This window comes from Triticum urartu, chromosome 2 (assembly GCF_003073215.2).
Source record: "Triticum urartu cultivar G1812 chromosome 2, Tu2.1, whole genome shotgun sequence".
Classification (NCBI taxonomy): Eukaryota; Viridiplantae; Streptophyta; class Magnoliopsida; order Poales; family Poaceae; genus Triticum; species Triticum urartu.
In genome coordinates this window covers 283,976,232-283,996,713 of record NC_053023.1, presented here as the reverse complement: position 1 = coordinate 283,996,713, position 20,482 = coordinate 283,976,232, and the positions used below count along the sequence as shown (strand labels likewise).

The 20,482-nt window shown below is 44.6% G+C and overlaps 1 protein-coding gene across 2 annotated transcripts; it reads right to left on the bottom strand.

Annotated features, from left to right (window-relative positions):
- Positions 1 to 12,272: 12,272 nt before the first annotated feature.
- LOC125537045 lies at positions 12,273 to 20,330 on the bottom strand. 2 transcript variants are annotated; one of them, XM_048700340.1, is made up of 10 exons: positions 19,687 to 20,330; positions 14,608 to 14,697; positions 14,295 to 14,531; positions 13,963 to 14,184; positions 13,553 to 13,865; positions 13,124 to 13,467; positions 12,980 to 13,048; positions 12,808 to 12,864; positions 12,612 to 12,727; positions 12,273 to 12,523 (listed from the first exon to the last, which is right to left on the bottom strand). In XM_048700340.1, the coding sequence occupies exons 1-10, from the start codon at positions 20,182 to 20,184 to the stop codon at positions 12,418 to 12,420; spliced, it is 2,052 nt and encodes a 683-aa protein (XP_048556297.1). In that variant the 5' UTR covers positions 20,185 to 20,330; the 3' UTR covers positions 12,273 to 12,417. The 2 variants fall into 2 exon arrangements, with proteins under 2 accessions (XP_048556297.1, XP_048556298.1); XM_048700341.1 differs by having other exon boundaries at positions 12,612 to 12,721.
- Between the last annotated feature and the right edge of the window lie 152 nt (positions 20,331 to 20,482).

Sequence of the window (20,482 nt, the reverse complement as noted above, 5' to 3'; positions counted from 1 at the left end):
CCCAAACCCTAGCCGCGCGCCGCGCCGCCTCGCCGCGCCAGCCGCCGACTTTGCCGGAGCCGCCGCCGTTTTTTTTTCTTGTCGGTTTTTTTCGGTAAACCCTAGATCTAGATCCGGTTTTAAAAAAACGGTTTATTTCTTTAGATCGGTTTTTCGGTTAGGTTAAATAGCGGACGTTCATCCGTACGTTCGTTTTAACGAACGGTTTTCGCCCGTTAGCCGCAGACAGCAAACGTTCGTTCGTTAGCCTGCTCGTTAGTTTTTCTTTTTCTTGGGTTTTTCACGATTATTTTCGATCGCGATTTGTCATCCGATTTACGTTTTAGTTTATCTTTTCGCTCATTTATCAGAATCAGGCGATTCAAGCGCCTAGATCTTCGTCTCGAAACCCTCTTTCCATTTAACCAACTTGAACAAGATTTTGGTACTATAAAATTTGACTTTAGTTCATATTAGTAAACCGATCTTGTTTTCTTCGCAGTTTGAGTTTCGTTGCTCCATTTGATTTGATTCTTTTTGCAAACCGGAGTTCTTAAGTTGAACTTTCTGGTTAGATCTTCTTATTTGAGTTTTACCCGTGCATCTTTGCTTGATTGCTTATGTATGCTATTGTTTGTTTGCGATCGAACACCTAGAGTGTGAAGCATGCTACTACGAGTCCCTAGGTTTTGCGGGTCATCAGCAAGGCAAGTAACACATTGATCATACTCTTTTCATACCCAGTTTTTATGCATTAGTTCCAATCCTCAAACACTGCGTGATTAGGAAGTGATTAACTTGTGGGTATTGGGAAGTAGATGATGAGGCAGAACCTATTACCTGTTTTATTATCAAACCCTCGGGAGTTACTTCTACGTTATGCATTTCTTGTTATGCTATGCTCGTAGACGTGGATTGGGTTCGAGTGTATCCATGACAGATGTGAGATTGTTAATTAATAGTTCAACTTAAGGTGGCAACTTTAATACACATCTGGGTGGATTGCTTGTGGGCACCTGGAGAATCCAGTGTTGTTCTAGGATATCCCGGAGTACCCGTGTGATTTTCCTACGGTCCGCCACCCAGGCTCAAAGGGATCTTAAGATTATTCATGCTAGAAACTTCTGTGTGCAGCCACAAGACATTATGGGCTCTGGCATAGTATGAGTAGGTTGTGTGACCTCTTTCTGTGGTGGGCTAGCAGATGTAGAGGGAAAGTAGGTGTAACTGTCCACCCAGAGTAAAGAGTTAATGCTCCTGAAAGACTGTGTCTCGATCATCCTTTTCTCAAACATCATGTAGTGCGAGAAATCCAATGGAGGAGATCGAGTCTTGTGGGGAAAAGTGCGCAAACCTCTGCAGAGTGTACAATCTAATCATGGTTAGCCGTGTCCCCGGTTATGGACATCTTGAGTATCTAGTATTTGGATTATCCTATTGTATCTCATCACCCTAATTTAATTGGATGGGTTAATGAATTACTTTAATTGGGATTGAGTTGGAGGAACCTTCCCAATGATGTTTCAACTACCATGATAGTTAAAATAAAATGTATTCCTTTGTTGTAGGGAAAAATTGGCTTTTCACAAAAACATATTAACCGTACAGCCTCCACCAGCCATATTGCATATAGCGTTAGCATTATTATGTCCATTGCTCTACTGTGTTACATTGCCAGCATATTCTATGTGCTGACCCATTTTCGGGCTGCAACGTATCATGTTGCAGACTTTTCAGACGAGGAGTAAGGTTCGCTAGGTCGTTGCCGTGCAGCTCAGCTATGCCGTTGGAGTTGATGGACTCACTTTATCTTCCAAGCCTTCTGTTGTTATCGTATTAGATGGCCTTAAGCCATATTATTGTAATAAGTTCTCTTTTGGAGACATTCGATGTAATAAGTGTGTGATTGCTACTCTGTTATGAATCCTTCGAGTACTGTGTGTGTCAGCATTACCGATCCAGGGATGACACTGAAGCACAGAGACTTGACCGTTTGAGGTCGGGTTGCTACAACAGCTCACACGGTATATAAATTGGGCTGATTGGGTTCAAAGGAGCGAGGTGGTACTATTTGCTAAATGAATCATTTTTTTATCACACACACATGTTGCCTTAGTTGGCTACAGCCCAAGGGATAGGAGTGAAGATCGTGCGTGTTCGAACCCCTGTCCGCATGTTTTATTTTTCCCCTGCTTTCGAAGCTGAGTGGCCGACCTATTACGATACATGGTGGACTGTGACGCCCCGAGACCGACGCGCCAGGTGTCTTCCAGTGATTCGTTGTTGTTGCCTTGTCATTTGCTTGTGTGTCGCATCTTGCCATGTCATCATCCGCATTGCATCATCATGTTTTCAAAACTTGCATCCGTCCGGGTCCCCAGTTCCGTCCGTTGTCCGTTCGGATCCCACACACACTCGCACGCGCCCGCGGCACGTCCAAAATATTATTTTATAAGTGGCCGGAAAATGTTCTCGGAATGGGTTGAAAGTTGGCATGTGGTGTTGTTATATTGTTAGTAGGTCGCCTGCCAAGTTTCATCGCATTCGGAGTCCGTTTGACGCCCCAACGTTAAACTATAGCGGCATTATAGCCGGGCACACGTCGGACGTTTTCGGTCTCCAAAAACTGCTGCCAGGCCCTCTCTCTTCTCTTCTCTCCTCTCAGCCCATGGCCTTCTACACAGCCCACCTAGTCCATCCACCTATCCCCTCTTCGCGTCCGGAGCCGTCCGATGCGACCGCACGGTCCGAAAACCCCTCTCTGCTCAGTTCTCAGACGCCCTCGCGCGTCCGAAAACCTTCCCCGAACCCGAACTGGACTTTCGTCACCGTTGGATCCGAAACATCCCCAAACATCTACAAAACGTCTCCATTTTGTTAATTGGACTTCCTAACATATTTTTTCCGTCCGTCCGATTACGATCGAAGGGACGAGATAGCCCCTAGTCAAACCCACAACCAGTTTGCAGGTGCCGATGAAACCGTGCAGGTGACGCTACCGAGGTCAAGGAGGAGCTCGATGAAGACCGTGTTCATTTTGTTGTCCGTTTCCAGTTGATCAGTAGTGGAGCCCAGTTGGGACGATCGGGGATCTGTGTAGCTTTTGGGGTAGTCTTCTTTTATTTTGGTTCCGTAGTCGGACCTTGATTGTATCTGGATGATGTAATTCTTTATTCATGTATTGTGTGAAGTGGCAATTGTAAGCCAACTATGTATCTCTTTACCTTATGTATTACATGGGTTGTGTGAAGATTACCTCGCTTGCGACATTGCTTACAATGCAGTTATGCCTCTAAGTCGTGCTTCGACACGTGGGAGATATAGCCGCATCGTGGGCGTAACAAGTTGGTAATCAGAGCCTTCCCCGACTTTAGGAGCCCCCTGCTTGATCGAATCGCTAGCGTTGTTGAGTCTAGAAAAATGTTTTGAGTCATTTAGGATTATATATATCGGAGAGTAGGATTCTTTTTACTCCTCAGTCCCTTCGTCGCTCTGGTGAGGCATCCTGACGTAGAGTTTTGACTCTTCTCTTCTCAAATTTCACTAAAAAAAATTAGGATCACGCGGGTATCTTGGAATCATTCCGATGGTTTTGTGACGAGAACATTGTTCTTGGTGCCTCCTGACATTTAGGGGTTGTGGCAGTGTACCGGGGAGTTGAGCTCCGAGGTATTGTCGTCACAATTTTATCGTTGCAGTTCTGGAATACCTGAGTTTAGGTTCGCCGACATCGAAAATCTCTTTTATGCAGTTCTTGGTGAGATAACTTCGACGCCACCCAGTACTGGGGCGGGAGTTCGGGAGTATTGCCATAACTCGTATAACGGATGCTTTTCGAAGGTTGAGGTAAACGATTTCCGAAGGTTTCTTGGTTATGTGTTGAAGGATGGATATAGCTGGATGTAGGATTTGTTAGTTTTGGGTGAGATATTATGCTTCCCCTGTATCCCCAACACCTGATTGCATAACTAGAAAATTTCGGGAGTTTATAAGTGGGAATTCAAGTAGCTCTTAGGATATCTTTCCGACAGATGTATGATATGAAATTGGGGTTCGACGTTTAGTGGTCCGCCTATCCACGGTTGGTTTTACAGTGGTCTCATTGTGTCTTAAAGAGTCCTTGGCTATGCCGACTCGGGGACGCTTCGTATGTCATGTGCACTGCCTTGTACATGATGGTGATGTACGATCGAGCCCGTGTGGGCCCCACCACGAAAACTTCAGACGAAATCTCTATCATATGTTTGTTCCGGCTTATTCTGCAAGCCAATCCTTTGTTTTGCTTTTGAGTTGTGGTATTCGAGTTGCTTCGAAGTCAAATGTTGATTCCATACCTTTCCTAAACGGTGTTCTCATATTTCTATGTGAATACTGATCCTTCTCGATCTTTGAGTTTATCATGTCAATCCTTTTCAATCGTTGTGTTTCTCTTCAAGTGGATCCGATCATTTCTACATTTGCAAGATCCAATCTCAGTTTTTTTTTCGTCAACGGTGTTTGCTTCATTCGTTCCAAGTTGCCTTTTGTTTTTCCCCCCCCCCCCCCCCTTTTTTTTCAAGAACTCGGATTTCTTAATCAAACATCCTTTTATTCTTGTGACTTCTCTTCATTCTTTTCTTTCAATGTTCTACTCGGTGGTTCACATGAAGATGCTCTTCTAGTTCGTCATTCCTTTTTCTTCTCCGGTGGATTCAATTCAAACTCTGTTGGTCATATCCTTTCCTCGTTTCAATGTTTTTTTCCATGCCGGTGCACCTCATAATCATTCACCTCTCGCTATTCATTTGTTCCGGAGTGCTGAGCATATCTCAGAAGATGCTACTGCTTATTCTCATTCATTCAAGCTCTTTCGAGCTTGTTACCTCATTCAAGCCATTTTTTTCAATCGGTGCTATCTCTTTTTCAAGTAATCGTTCAACGGTGTTTCTTTTGAGTGGGCCCTAACCCACAAGTCTTTTACCAGGATCTTACCTGACTCTTTTCTTTTCCCGGAGCTATCCTCAAATTTTTCTCAAAGTTTGACGTAAGAATGAGTTATCATCAGTCAAATGCCTTTCTCCAAGATCGGTTAAATTCTTTTCATCGTTGGCTCAATCTCTTCGCTTTTGATTATTCTGGAGTGCCTCAATAATTCATGGTGGTGTTTCTCGTCGTAATTCTCAGATTTTGAAGACCGAAGAAGATTTTTCTCTCAATTTTGCTCCATTCTCTTCAAGATTCGTGATTCCAGCTTGTTGCCATCCTCTCATAATTGTATTCGATTGTGAGAATTCTTTTCACCCATCCAGAGTAATTCAGGAGTCTTTTCAGTTTGATTCTCCGGAGCCATCTTCTCAGAATTATTCATTCCAGCTTTCAGCTCGCTTTCTCCAAATCTTACCGGTGCATCGATCAAATATCCTCTAATCAGCTCGTGTTCTCTTCGTTCTTTGGTATCTAAATTCTGTTAAGTATTTCCATTCGTTTTCTAATTTTTCCCGGTGTCTCTTTATCTTTTCTTCAATCGTTTTCAATTCTTATGGTGGTTCGTTCAAGATGTCTCTTCCTTCGTTATCATATCAATTCATTCGTTCTTTCCAATCCCGACCGGTGATTCGTTGAAGACCTTCCCAAGTTTGTGCTATATCTATCTTAATCCTTTCTACGAGAATAAGTAGTATGCCAAATTCGTTGCTTGTCATCAATCTAATTTGGTGAAGGATACGCATAACATAATTCTTATTCTTGTTCCATCCAAGTGATTAATTTCTTATTCCGGAGGTTCATCAGAATTCTTGATTTCATTTGTTCATCTTTCTTTCCCGGAGTTTCAAATTCTCTCAATTATATCGTCATGAAGATCCATCTAATCATTGCAAGGATTCACCTTGTGTTTTCAACTTCTCTTTCCTTCCGTTTAATCATTCTTTTGTTACCGGAGTTCTTCATGAAGGTTCTACATGATGGTTCATCAAGGATTTAATTCCTTCTCAAAGTGTTCATCAAGTTTCTTTTCAGAGGAGTTCAAGCATTCTTCATCTTGCTATCCGGAGTGCAATTCTTTCTTCCGTATCATTGGAGGTGGTATTATGTCATTCTTGATAATTTGAGTTCATGTTTCATGTTTCACATGTTGTTAAGAATGAGGTATTTTAAATCCATCAATCCCTTCGTTGGAATTATCTTGGGCTATATTTCACCTAAAACCGTCCCTAAGGATTGTTGCTATTTATGGTGCTCATATAGGACCCAAGTTCTTCTTTATCCTCCCGGTGAAATATTTTCTCGTCCCCTTGTTCATATCAATCCAATTCTTTTCCCGTGAGTGGCTGGTTGTCACCTCATAATTTGAGATGTATTCCATAAGACCATATCAAGTTTATTCTTTTCGTTGTTGATTTCCCAACAACTCCGTTCAATCCTTCTTTTTAAGGATGCTCTCTCAAATTCATTTCAGGCAAAACTTGTTGCCTTCTTCTCTGTTCTTTTGGGTCCATTCTTATATTTCTTCCGGAGGCTTTGTGATGTTGCTCTCTTCAACTCATCTTCTTGTTTGTCAGGACCTTGTTCTTTTCATGCTTATCCATTTAACCGGAGTGTTGTGCCCTTTTGCTCAAGTTCTATCATCTTATCAAGTTTTACCTCCCTTCTCAACCAGAGTGCTGTCTGAGGTCTTTCTTACCCCTTGTCCCATTCTTTTAATAGTTTCGGAGGCAGTGTGTTGTGATTTCATCAAGTATCTTCTCACCTTATCAAGTTATTATTCAATTCTCCTTCTTTTCATTCAGAGTGCTGCCCGAATTTGTTCTTCCTTGTTCCTCTTCCCTAACGGAGTGCTTTCAACTTCGCTCTTTCTCGTTGCATTCTTTCTTTCAATTTGTTCAACCTCTCAAGGCTCATGGTTTCACTCGTTTGTCAAAGAAGCAACTTAGTTTTAACTCTTCTCTTTCTCTTCCGTTTTCCCTCCGGTGCCATTCTAGATCTCGGGACGAGATCCTCTCGTAGTGGTGGAGTGTTGTGACGCCCCGAGACCGACGCGCCAGGTGTCTTCCAGTGATTCGTTGTTGTTGCCTTGTCATTTGCTTGTGTGTCGCATCTTGCCATGTCATCATCCGCATTGCATCATCATGTTTTCAAAACTTGCATCCGTCCGGGTCCCCAGTTCCGTCCGTTGTCCGTTCGGATCCCACACACACTCGCACGCGCCCGCGGCACGTCCAAAATATTATTTTATAAGTGGCCAGAAAATGTTCTCGGAATGGGTTGAAAGTTGGCATGTGGTGTTGTTATATTGTTAGTAGGTCGCCTGCCAAGTTTCATCGCATTCGGAGTCCGTTTGACGCCCCAACGTTAAACTATAGCGGCATTATAGCCGGGCACACGTCGGACGTTTTCGGTCTCCGAAAACTGCTGCCAGGCCCTCTCTCTTCTCTTCTCTCCTCTCAGCCCATGGCCTTCTACACAGCCCACCTAGTCCATCCACCTATCCCCTCTTCGCGTCTGGAGCCGTCCGATGCGACCGCACGGTCCGAAAACCCCTCTCTGCTCAGTTCTCAGACGCCCTCGCGCGTCCGAAAACCTTCCCCGAACCCGAACCGGACTTTCGTCACCGTTGGATCCGAAACATCCCCAAACATCTACAAAACGTCTCCATTTTGTTAATTGGACTTCCTAACATATTTTTTCCGTCCGTCCGATTATGATCGGAGGGACGAGATAGCCCCTAGTCAAACCCACCTACTATATATAGCTGGTCTAACCCTAGACCAAATCCCAAATTTCTAGGGATCCATCCCACCGCCGCCACTCTCTTCCTCGGGTTCCACACCGAACCAGTAGCTTTCTCCCTGATCCTAAATTCCTCTCTCGTTCAAACACCAGCCAATCCAGAGCATAGCCCCCTCCTCGCCTCGATCTGGATCGAGGAGCCCGAGCCCCTGCAGCCGCCCGAGGTCTCCACGGCTTGGCCCTCCTGCCTCCTCGCCGGACTCCTCGCGCAGCAGCACCTCACCAAGCCCCGCGCCGCAGTCTCCTTCTCCCCGTTCCCGATGGCCACCTCCTTCCATGTCCAGGAGCTCGCAGTCGCGAAGCCCTGCTCCGCCAAGCTCCTCCCATGGCCACCCCGCCGCCACGTCCGACCAGGGAACCAGCGCTGCCGCCCAAGGAGGAAGCTCGCCGCCTGCCCACAAGTTCGCCGCGTCGTCGATGGCCTCCGCCGTTGTCAGGCCAGCACCTCCCCGTCGCTCCTCTTCTCCCACTCCCCCTGTTTCTTCTGGTTTTTCCCCTGCTGCTCCCTGTGGCCTGATCTCTTGCCGCCGACAGGAACTGCCAGCGCCGCCCATGGCCTCGTCTCCGGACAGAACGGGTCGTCCCAGACCTCCACCGCCCGGATCCGGTGACTCTTGCCGCCACTACCGCCAAGAACCTCACCGGAGAACGACGCTCCGCCCTGGACCCGCTCGTTTCAACCGCCGCTGCAGCTCTGAACTGCTTCGTTTGTCGAGAACGAGCGCTCCCTCGTCGTCGCATTGACCGCAGCAGCCCCGCGCCTGGCCTGTGTCTCGCACGAGGTCCACCGACCGGCCCAGCTGCCAGCCCAGCGGCGCCCGGCCTGCCTTGGCCTCTCCCTCTCCGCAAACTGGGCCTGGCCCATGGGTGAGGCCACCCCAGCGCCCCACCTTTTTTCCTTCCTGCTGTTGGGCTTGTCCCAGATTTGGCCCGCTTCTATATTTTTCCCAGATTCTGCGAATTTATCTTTTATTCCAGTAAAACAGTTTTGCAGTAACACCCTTGAACTTCATGCATATTTTAACTCATAAACTAAGCATCACATGTAAAAACTTAATATATGAAAAATGCTTAGAATCTTGTCTAGTTTAATAGTATCCAACTTTCAATCATGTTTGACATGTTTAAAATGATGTTTGTTTAAATTTGCTATATGGACATGCTAAAATGCTTTAATTCATAACTAAATAACCGTAGCTCGGTTTTAAATGAACTTTATATGTAAATGGGGTAGAAAAATGCCTAGTTTAACATGGCGGCATCACTTTACATGTTTAACAACTCTAAAATTGTGTTTAGGGAAGAACAGTACCAAACCTAATATATGCATATGAGGATTTTCCGGAATTGTTGTTCGTTGTCTCCGGCCTCATTTAAACTTGACTAGATAGGTAGTTTTCATTTGCTTCACCCTCTTGCCATGCTAACAACATTTAATCTTGTTGGGTACATAAACAAGAGAGAACTAAATAAGTCATGTGGTGTTTCGTCAATATGCAACGGAGTTGCATGTTGAGCTCCACTTAATTTGTAGGATTGTTTGTGCACTTTGCCATGCCATGCTTCATTATACCGGACATGCATCATAATTGATTGTGCATCATGCCATGTTCATGTGTTGGTTGTTTACTATGTTGTTTGCTCCTTTCCGGTGTTGCTTCTTCGGGTTGGTTCCGATAACGTCGTGTTTGTGAGGGTCCGTTAGACTGCGTCCGTTTGTCTTCTTCATGGACTCATTCTTCTTCCTTGTGGGATTTCAGGCAAGATGACCATACCCTTGAAATCACTTCTATCTTTACTTGCTAGTTGCTTGCTCTTTTGCTATGCCTATGCTGCGATACCTACCACTTGCTTATCATGCCTCCCATATTGTTGAGCCAAGCCTCTAACCCACCTTGTCCTAGCAAACCGTTGTTTGGCTATGTTACCGCTTTGCTCAGCCCCTCTTATAGCGTTGCTAGTTACAGGTGAAGATGAAGTTTGTTCCTTGTTGGAACATGGAGATGTTGTTCCTTGTTGGAACATGTTTACTTGTTGGGATATCACAATATCTCTTATTTAATTAATGCATCTATATACTTGGTAAAGGGTGGAAGGCTCGGCCTTATGCCTGGTGTTTTGTTCCACTCTTGCCGCCCTAGTTTCCGTCATATCGGTGTTATGTTCCCGGATTTTGCGTTCCTTACGCGGTTGGGTTATAATGGGAACCCCTTGACAGTTCGCCTTGAATAAAACTCCTTTAGCAATGCCCAACATTGATTTTACCATTCTCCACCTAGCCTTTTCTTTCCCTTGGGTTCTGCAGACTCAAGGGTCATCCATTATTTTAACACCCCTCCCCCCCGGGGCCAGTGCTCCTTTGAGTGTTGGTCCAACCTGTCAGCCGCCGGTGGCCACCAGGGGCAACTCTGGGCTGGCCTACCGAAAGTTTGGACAATCTGAGTGTGCCCTGAGAACGAGATATGTGCAACTCCTATCGGGATTTGTCGGCACATTCGGGCGGTGTTGCTGGACTTGTTTTACCATTGTCGAGGATGTCTTGTAACCTGGATGTCGAGCCTGATCGGATTGTCTTGGGTGAAGGAATATCCTTCGTTGATCGTGAGAGCTTGTGATGGGCTAAGTTGGGACACCACTGCAGGGGTTTGAACTTCGAAAGTCGTGCCCGCGGTTATGGGCAGATGGGAATTTGTTAATGTCCGATTGTAGAAAACCTAAAGTTTGACTTAATTAAAATGCATCAACCGCGTGTGTAACCGTGATGGTCTCTTTCCGGCGATGTCCGGAAAGTGAACACGGTGTTGGAGTAATGCTTGACGTAGGTTGTTCCAGGATCACTTTTGATCATAGTTGTTCGATCGTGCTTTTTCCTTCTCTTCTCGCTCTCATTTGCGTATGTTAGCCACCATATATGCTAGTCGCTTGCTACAGCTCCACATCATACCTTTACCCTTCCTATAAGCTTAAATAGTCTTGATCGCGAGGGTGTGAGATTGCTGAGTCCCTGTGACTCACAGATAGTTCCAAAACCAGTTTGCAGGTGCCGATGAAACCGTGCAGGTGACGCTACCGAGCTCAAGGAGGAGCTCGATGAAGACCGTGTTCATTTTGTTGTCCGTTTCCAGTTGATCAGTAGTGGAGCCCAGTTGAGACGATTGGGGATCTATGTAGCTTTTGGGGTAGTCTTCTTTTATTTTGGTTCCGTAGTCGGACCTTGATTATATCTGGATGATGTAATGATTTATTCATGTATTGTGTGAAGTGGCGATTGTAAGCCAACTATGTATCTCTTTCCCTTATGTATTACATGAGTTGTGTGAAGATTACCTCACTTACGACATTGCTTACAATGCGGTTATGCCTCTAAGTCGTGCTTCGATACGTGAGAGATATAGCCGCATCGTGGGCGTAACACAGACCTATCATACGATATTTCGAATGGATCCTACTTTTTGTTGAAGGCACAAGCTAGCTAAGCTGGCTAGAGCCCAATGTTTTCAAGGAGGTTTATGAGTTCAAATCCTAGTACTAACGTACATTTTCTTTTTATTTTATTATAATCTTTCGCTAGAGCAGCCTAGCTCGGCCCAGGACGAACGAAAAAGGAGTTACGGCCCAGGCAAAAACGCTCATCAATTTTAGTACCACCTTAGATAGAAAATAATTATCTAAGTGGGACGAAACTAAGAATATCACCTTGCTTTATTATTATTATTATTATTATTATATATAGGTATAGGTATAGGCAATGGCGGAGCTTAGTGAAGAGCAACCTGAGCCGTTGCCCCCCCCCCCTACCTAAGAAAGCTAGCATATATCCCCTAATATTCAGCCCATATGTCCAGTTAAAATCAACCCAAAGTTATGTTTTTTGCCCCTTCAGCCCATTTGCCCCTCCACAAATTCAGCCCAAGCTCCGCCACTGGGTATAGGTATAGATATAGTTGTCGATTCCCGCCGTACAGGTAGCAATGGCAAGCCCGAGAAGAAAATCTTGCTAGTGTGATCAAGGATAAGAAGGGTCCTAAATGGTTCGGTTTGGATGGAAGGTTCACCAAAGTCCGAAGCTTGACACCTCAAGAAAATGACAACACGCAGCAAAGATGGTTAAAATCGAGGCGTCCTAAAAAATTACCGCGTAATAAGCTTTCAGGATTGACAAAACAAGTTAACAGCAGCAAAACCATTGGTTCTCTATTGGTGTTGTGTGCATTATAGAGAGTATCAACTTTAAGAGGCCCAAAAAAGAGAGTGTAAAAAGGCCAATGCTTAGCGTTGGTCGATCGATCAAAGCCCGAGTCTTTGCATGACGGGTCTTCGGTTATAGTAGTAGACAGGGGGAGGACGAGAAGGTGGGTGGGTGAGTGGCACATGACCATGGTGTCGACGTGACGAGCTTGCCTTGCCGGTGCCATACGTTTGTCACGACCCTCCCCATGGGGCCCGCAACCACATGTTCGCTTTCTCAAGGGGCATTGACAACGCACGCGTGGTGTGATCTGTCCGCCGATCAGAAACGCTTGGCATGTAAAATTGTTTCATATAATGTCATAACTCAGAATGTATGAGTCCGCATCAAAGGCACTCGAGCAATGCACAAGGTTGGGGTAGCTAGTTAGGTAACTCAACGCTATGAATAAATAAAATCCTATAACAAAGCCTTGGGAAGCTCTATCGTCCTTGCCTAGAGTATTTCCTCCCGTCTCTTGCAGATAAATATCGGCCTCTGCGCTCCCTGACTGTGTACTCTACCTCATCATACTCATCAGGAACAAAGCTGTTGGAAACACCAAGCACAGTTTCACGTCACAAGCCTTCTCTTTGTGGGGAGAGCAAAATCCAATGCGTACACAAAACAGCCTTACCTCCGCTGGTCATGAAAAGGTTTAGCAATCCGGCGATGGGGAGCAGCAACTTGAGGATTGGAATGACTAGTTATCTCGCTTTGAGAGCTTGAAGGGGCTGCTGCTGACTTCTGCCCCTAGACAACAACGAAAAATATCAGAATCAAACAAAATCAGAACGACAAGCATCTCAGGATGTGCTTTTGTGGTTCGCTACCTTGTAGCATTCGCTACAGTTACACATCGCAGGACTTGAAGGCAATAACTCTTGTTCCTAGGAAACACAAGCGCTCCAATAGTCAGCATCAACCAGCAAGCAGCCAAGTACTCCATCTGCATCTAAATGTAAGACTTTTTTTAAGTAAATCATAACATTAAACACTACGTACCACCCCGCGGTAGGGTTCCTTGCGCTGAGGTGCTACTTGAGAAGTTGAAGCCACCGTGAGCTCATGCTCCTAACAACACAGAGTCAGCCTACAATTAACATCAGGATGCAAATAAAACCTAAAAACTGGAAACCATGCACTTACTGTCTTATTATAGTAGTCTTTCTCCGATCCACCACTGGTTGCAGCAAATTCATCAACATTCTCACACTGGTAGTGATGACCAGCCTTGCCAGCGCTGGAGTAATGCCCACTCTGATAAGCACTTGAGTTATGATCACCTCTAATGCATTCTGGGCAAGATTCATCATGTGCCCTCTCCAAGTATGAATGTCTATATTTACTCCTGCTGTATTCATCTCCTTGCATGGTTGATGCTTCATATGCTGCATGCTTATGTTTTGGATATTTATTATCATATCGACTCTCAACATAACCTTCCCGGATTCTGCTCCCCGGGTGTGTCCTTCCATATTTATGGCGGGGGTCTACAACCAAGCATTAAAAATAACCCTTTCAGTAACCTCGTGGAAAAAAGAAAAGAGGAACACACATTTTACAAAAGAAACCAACCAGGTACTGTAGAATCTCTTCTGTAGTAAGACCTGTATTCTCGCACTGAAACAGGTCTTTCTCCATCATCAACCGCCATGGGAGGCAACCTACCAACATAACCTCCCCGAATTCTGCTCCCTGGGTAGTTGCTATGATTTGAATAAGGACGTCTTTCAGGACCTAAATGCCTGAATCTGTTAGGGTGGGGCTCTCTGTCACCATAATTTTTGCCAATAAATCCTCTCCTGACGCCCAACATGTGATTATCCCCTTGCCATGAAGGCTTTTTGAAAGTAGGCTTTGGTCTTTGTAGAGTAGCCTTCATGCGGATCTGAAAGTATGGAAGTAGTAAGTAGTAACTAACCATAGCTCAAGCAAATAAACCAAAGGTAGAAGTCACACAACAATAAAGACCGTAAAGGGATTACCTTTCCACTACCTTCACCAAAGCGACCTTTATTGACCATATCAATGCAATCTAATGCCGCTTGTCTTGTAGTAAAGCTGATGAAACCAAAATCTTTACGTTTTGCTGTAAACATATTTCTAGCAAGTTGTATATTATCAATTTCACCAAACTTTCCAAACTTTTCCCTCACGTCGTCTTCGTCCCAATGAGGCGGTAAGCCATCCAAGAAAACAGATTTTACCTACATTTCATAATGATAATAAGAGATGTTAAATGGAAAAGGCATGATCATGCAATACCTCTAGTTACAGAAGCAAATAGAAGATAAAGCTACTTCGTTTGTGGATTTACCTTCTCCATAACCTTATCATCTTGTGAAATGGTGTTTGAAAATGATATTTGTGCTCTAACATCAGTACCAAGAAACAGATCTCTTTTCTGTAGTTTAAGAAATCCAGCAACAGCATCCACATGTGAGCTGAAGTCAAGAAACGCATAGCCTCTATTTCTTCCCTTTCTATCCGGGTGCTCAATTAAATTGATATCTTCAAGGTTTTCCAACTCAAAGGTTTTCAGCTTCTCTGCTAACTGCAAGAGATGTCATTACTCAAAATAGCAAGGTGCTTGCAAAAAATGCGAGTATCAAATAAGTAAGACAGCATACATCATCTTTTGACCAATCGAAGCAAATGTTCCGAAGATGAAGGGTCTCATTATCATTGTTCTTGCATATTCCACAAGCTTTTCCCTTGATCTGAAAACCATAATGAGGTGTTATATATATGTGCAGTCCTATTGGCTAGTTAAAAAGTATCATTCATTGAACACACATGGATGTGAACATTCATTGTCAATACCAAACATGTCCAAGAATTTCAAGTATATTGAATAAAGTATCACAAAGTACAATCAGCATGGCAAATGCAATTGCTTTACTATCAAAGAAAATCTAATCGAGACTACCCATCTAAATGCTTAAACTTTTAAATGGTAGCAGCAGTACATAATCTAACAGATGTAAACATACTGACATACAAGAGATCATATCAAATTATACTAACTAAAAGAATGTTGAGTACTACCAGTTGTAATCGTTGATACATGAGCGGAGAGGGATAACTACGGTACTGAAGATAGCCAGTTATGCCATCTGCAAGGGCTTAGGAAGACATAGGGAAGGAGAAGAGAATATATTGGTTCTTGCTTCTGCCCAAAGATTTTTGCTTTAAATGCCCGCTCTTACATAGAGCTACCCAATTTTGACCCCAAAGACATGGACTTAACTTGGAAACCAACGTGTATATAATACTCCCTCTGTTCACAAATATAGGATGTTCTAACTTTTTTGTGAGTCGGATGTATATAGACATGTTTTAGTGTGTTTGTTCACTCATTTCGGTCTGTATGTGATCCATAATGAACTATCCGAAACATCTTATATTTGTGAACGGAGGGAGTACGTTCTAACTACACCACTATAAATTGACTTTGACTGTAACATACTAAATGCCATTAACTGCAGACTCTACTTCCTGATTCTCCTGAATTACGAAGCCTGCTAGCTGCTGCCGTCTGAGAATGCAGTACTTCACCCGCCACCACCCCACTGACTAGCAGTCATTGCGAACCATATTTTGTTATGGGGTTACAGATGGTCCTTGTCCATCAGTAGATTGTACTGATAGTGTGGGGTGGTGAACTAAACACACCAATTAAGCCCCAAATGGATGGGGATGTTGCCACTCTGGCTCCACTTAACACTAAAATTTTGGAGCCTTCCTGACATTTACTCCTTGCATTCCTGACTCAAGCGTGTAAGAGCCCTTCTGACACATTGCATGGCAGCGTTCCCTAATGTACTTTCATTGTATCTTCTTTCCTCCTAGTAATTTCTCTCACTACTACGCTAGCTTGAGACCTCATCGCGCTACAGACTCCCATCGCACCCCTATGGAACACATGTCCTGGCTCCAGCACGATGCAGATAATCAAACCACACAAGTTCCTGATCCTTGCACATGCCCGCTCCAAATAACCTATCAGATGTATGCACACATTCACATACACATGCACTTTCATACTAATTACAATAACTAATTGAGTCTCTGACTTGGCAACCCCTGGCTCAATTGTTTGTCATGCACATGGGTTTATCCAAGGAAGTACTCCCTCCATCCCCTCAATACATGGCACATGCGCATTCCAAGAATGAAGTTTGACCATTAGTTTGACCAACTAAACATGGGTTGTATTTCACAAAAATTGTATCACCAGATTCATATTTGAACATGGTATCATTTTTATGACATACGACACATGTTATTAAACAAGTTCATGGTCAAAGTTAAATCATGCAAAACGAGGGCGCCATGTAAAAGGGGACAGAGGTTAACACTTTATGTGCTGCCAACCACCATAAATTCTGTGCTAGACTGCACCAAACCAATGACTTCCTGTTGTGGTTTCTCGTTCCTCTACCAATACTTTTCCTTGTGCTTCCGCTGACACGCAATTTACCATGTCTCTATTGCCGCCTATTTTTTGTTGCTCCTGATATATTGGACGACAAGGGTAGTAACTTGAAAGTTGAAACCATGTTGACAACAGTTTCTGTCGATCATGCAACATCATTGTCTGAACCATATTTAATGAAGGCCAGGCCCTTTGATCTCACTGGTAAAACTTCAGTTGTCTCCACCACTACGTACAGATCAAAGACAAGATTTGATCAAGCACTTTCTATATCCGCTCAATCGTGCCGCGGAGGAGTATCCTTCGTGACATCTTCTCGACAACAAAGACCATAGTAGATGTTTGCAGTTCAAGGATGGATGCCATGAGGTTATCACTTGTGATGCTTTTCATCTCATGTCATGGTGGATCAGCTCTACGACCGAAATGTTGTGGACTTTAACTCATAACACGGACACTCTAGCACCCAAGATAGCTAGATAGCATGTTTTGTGGGATTAGGAAGGCATAGGTTATGGGAAGAGAATATTTCTCAGCTTCATATATTACAATCCTGCTCTTATATAGATCTACCTAACTTAAGACTCTTAATTTGGAAACAAAATCACATATGGAAAGAAATCTTAGTCCTGTCTTGAATCTATATCTATTTTAGCTACTAATAAAGGGAGGTGATATTCTTGGTCCAGTCCGTCATGACGTTTTGCGGAAAAGTCTCTAAGCTTTCTAGAAATCAACCCTGCAATCCAGAAAAACTGTTTGTATAATCAACCTGCGGTACTGAGTCGTAGGAAGAAAACGATTCGAACATCTTGACGGGCCAAGTTTGTGCACCTGCACTGCTTCGGAAGCCCAGTTAGCTCCGCACGTGTCAGGTGCTAAAAAATTAAAAAAATTACTGCAATGCATGGGTTGGAGTCGAACTCACAACCGCACATCAATCAAACATCGGTAACCAACTGGACGACCTAGCTGTTGCGAAAGGTCATGACATTTTGCAGAAAAGTCTCTAAGCTTTCTAGAAATCGACCCTGCAATCCAGAAAAAATGTTCGTATAATCAACCTGCGGTACTGAGTGGCAGGAAGAAAACGATTCGAACGTCTTGATGGGCCGAGTTTGTGCAGTGCACTGCTTCAAAAGCCCAGTTAGTTTCGCATGTGTCAGGTGCTAAAGAATTAATGCAATGCGTGGGTTGGAGTCGAACTCACAACCGCGCACATTAATCAAACATCTGTAACCAACTGGACAACCTAGCTGTTATGAAAGTACACGTTGTATATTTTATATATGTATATATTGTGCCCCCAGTTGGCTTTGCACACGTCAGTGCTAAAAAATTAATGCAATGTGTTTTTCTTGAGCGGAATTAGGACATCCACACCGACTGTGAGGTAATTTCCTTTTTGCAACAATAGGCCACTTCTCTGCTCTAATTTGCAGAAAACCCCTTAGTATCTTGAAACCAACCACATCCCTCCTTCACCTCATCAAAACAGCCGGAGGAATATATTTTGAGTGAAACATAATATTTTTTTGTGATATATGTACATCAAAACTAGAGTGTTTTCTTTCAAGTTTGTGAACAAGTATTATTCTACTTTGGATCCGTTGCAATGCACGGGCACATTGCTAGTTAGAGAAAAGCACTTAGTGTATAGAGGCTGCGGTCACCTTTTAGATGGACCAGATTTAGAAAACAAGTTTCTCAAATCTCAACATATTTTATTCTCCTACAGCCGCTCCCTGGAACTGACATATGGGGTTCTCAATTTCTTTATTCATTAGAGGCTGCCTCCATGCTACGACCTACGAGGCGATGCTAACGATTTTGGACTAGAGGCTGGGGCCTGCAATGTATGGAGGCTGCCTCTAACAGGAGAGAGAAGGCTTAGAGGCAGCAAAAACACTACACTGTGGGTGCTCTTAATGCAATGCATGGGTTGGAGTCTTCACTCGATTGCGCATGCCGTCCGTCATTCAGCTGTGCCTTCGCATGGGCCTTCATATTTTCATATGACGCTGCGATACTGGTTTTTTGGGGCCAAGTTTCGCAGATTCAGCTTATGTTTATAAAACAAGTTTGTAAACAGATTAGATAGTCCCACCTTGCTTCTTTAGACCTAATTCCACCAATTTGTATATGTCCGTGGGTATATACTCCCTCCGTTCCTAAATATTTGTCTTTGTAGAGATTTCAACAAGTGACTACATGCGGAGCAAAATGAGTGAATTTATACTCTAAAATATGTCTATATACATCCGTATGTGGTAACCATTTGAGATCTCTAAAAAGACAAATATTTAGGAACGGAGGGAGTATGTGATAGAGTTGGGGTGGCACCGATTGAAGAGAAGCTTGTCCAACATTGTCTGAGATGGTTTGGGCATATACAACGTAGATCTCCAAAAAGGCCTATGCATAGCGGGCGGTTAAAATGTGTTGATAATGGCAAGAGACGTCATAGTAGACCAAACTTGACATGGGAGGAGTCCCTAAAGAGAGATCTGAAGGACTATAATATCACCAAAGATTTAGCCATGGACAGGGGTGCATGGAAGTTAGCTATCCACATGCCATAGCCATGACTTGGTTTTGATATCTTATGGGTTTTAACTCTAGCTTAACCCAACTTGTTTGGGACTGAAAGGCTTTGTTGTTGTTGTAATAAATATGCTGGGGCCAGCAGGAACTACTGCCCAGTCTTTTAGCAAAGGAAATGATTAACCGTATATGCCGTTAGCACTACAACGTACTACTCCCTCCATCCCATAATATAAGAGCATTTTTGACACTACACTAGTGTCAAAAACGCACTACACTAGTGTAAAAAACGCTCTTATATTATGGGACAGAGGGAGTAGTTCTAAACTAAACCTTCCTGGCACCATATCCTTCTACATCTCTAGCACAAAATGAGCCAGCCAAACAATTATAAACTAATAACTCAAAGGTAGTAGTTTGAATTGAACCCAGCTTGTTCGATTTCCCTTATTTATCTATCTACAGTACCTTAAGCCCTATAAAGCGCGAGACCGTACAACAGTTCCCTTACTAAAAATTCAACCTTTTTCCAACCACTTTGTTCCTAGTACGTAGCGAATTCTCATCGAAACCAATAAGGCAATGCTTCAGATGTTGCGCAAAGGCCAGAGGCCATTAACTTAGGACCAGTTCGTTCAGTGTTTTCCCCAACCCGACCACTTTCCAGCAATTCACACTACAGAGCTAGGGAAGAGAATCTAGTGGATGCAGTAGCTGTAAAGAATACCATGGCCGTGCGGAGGTCGTTGGCAGCCCACCTCGCCTGCCAAACCTCGGCGAAGCGTACAAAGGCAAAGCCCTTGTTAAGCTGCGGCTCCACCGGATCCCGGACGAGCCGCACCTCCTCGACCTCGCCGGCCTCGGTGAGCGCCGCCGCGACGTCATCCTCCATGGCTTCCCGCGGCAGCCCAAACACGAACACCTCGTACTCCTTCCTCTTCTTCCTCCTCCCCTCGTTCTCCCCTCCTTCCCCAGACACCCCCACCTCCTCCACGACCTCCTTCTCCACAATAGCGTCTTCTTCCTCGGCCGGCGCCACCGCCGTCTCCTCCCCCATGATCATCTCCTCGGGAGCCTGTTCCTCTTCCTCCTCATCCTCCTCCTCAACTACTTCCTCCACCTCGACGACCTCCTCCACCTCCTGGGGCTCCTCCTCCTCGAAATCCTCCATGGCGACGTTGAGGTCGAAGAGCGGCCGGCGCGGGGCCGGCGGAAGGTCTTCCATCTCCGGCGGTCGCCGGCCGCACGGGGGCTTAGGGTTTCGTCGCGGCGGCGGTCTCCGTTTGGATTTTTGCTGCTGGGTAGTCTACTGGTGCGAGATGTGGCGATGAGATGCGATGTACGGCCCGGGGGAGACCACGCGGCTGCCAAAAGAAAAGGCGCCTATAAAGGCACTCGTGTCCCCGGAAACGGAGGGCTGGGTTCAGCGGCGGCATACCGCATACATGGGGCCCGGTGTCAGTATCACTGGCGGCCTGCTCGGGGCAGGCCTACATGGCAGTGTGTGTATGGTAGTACAGCGT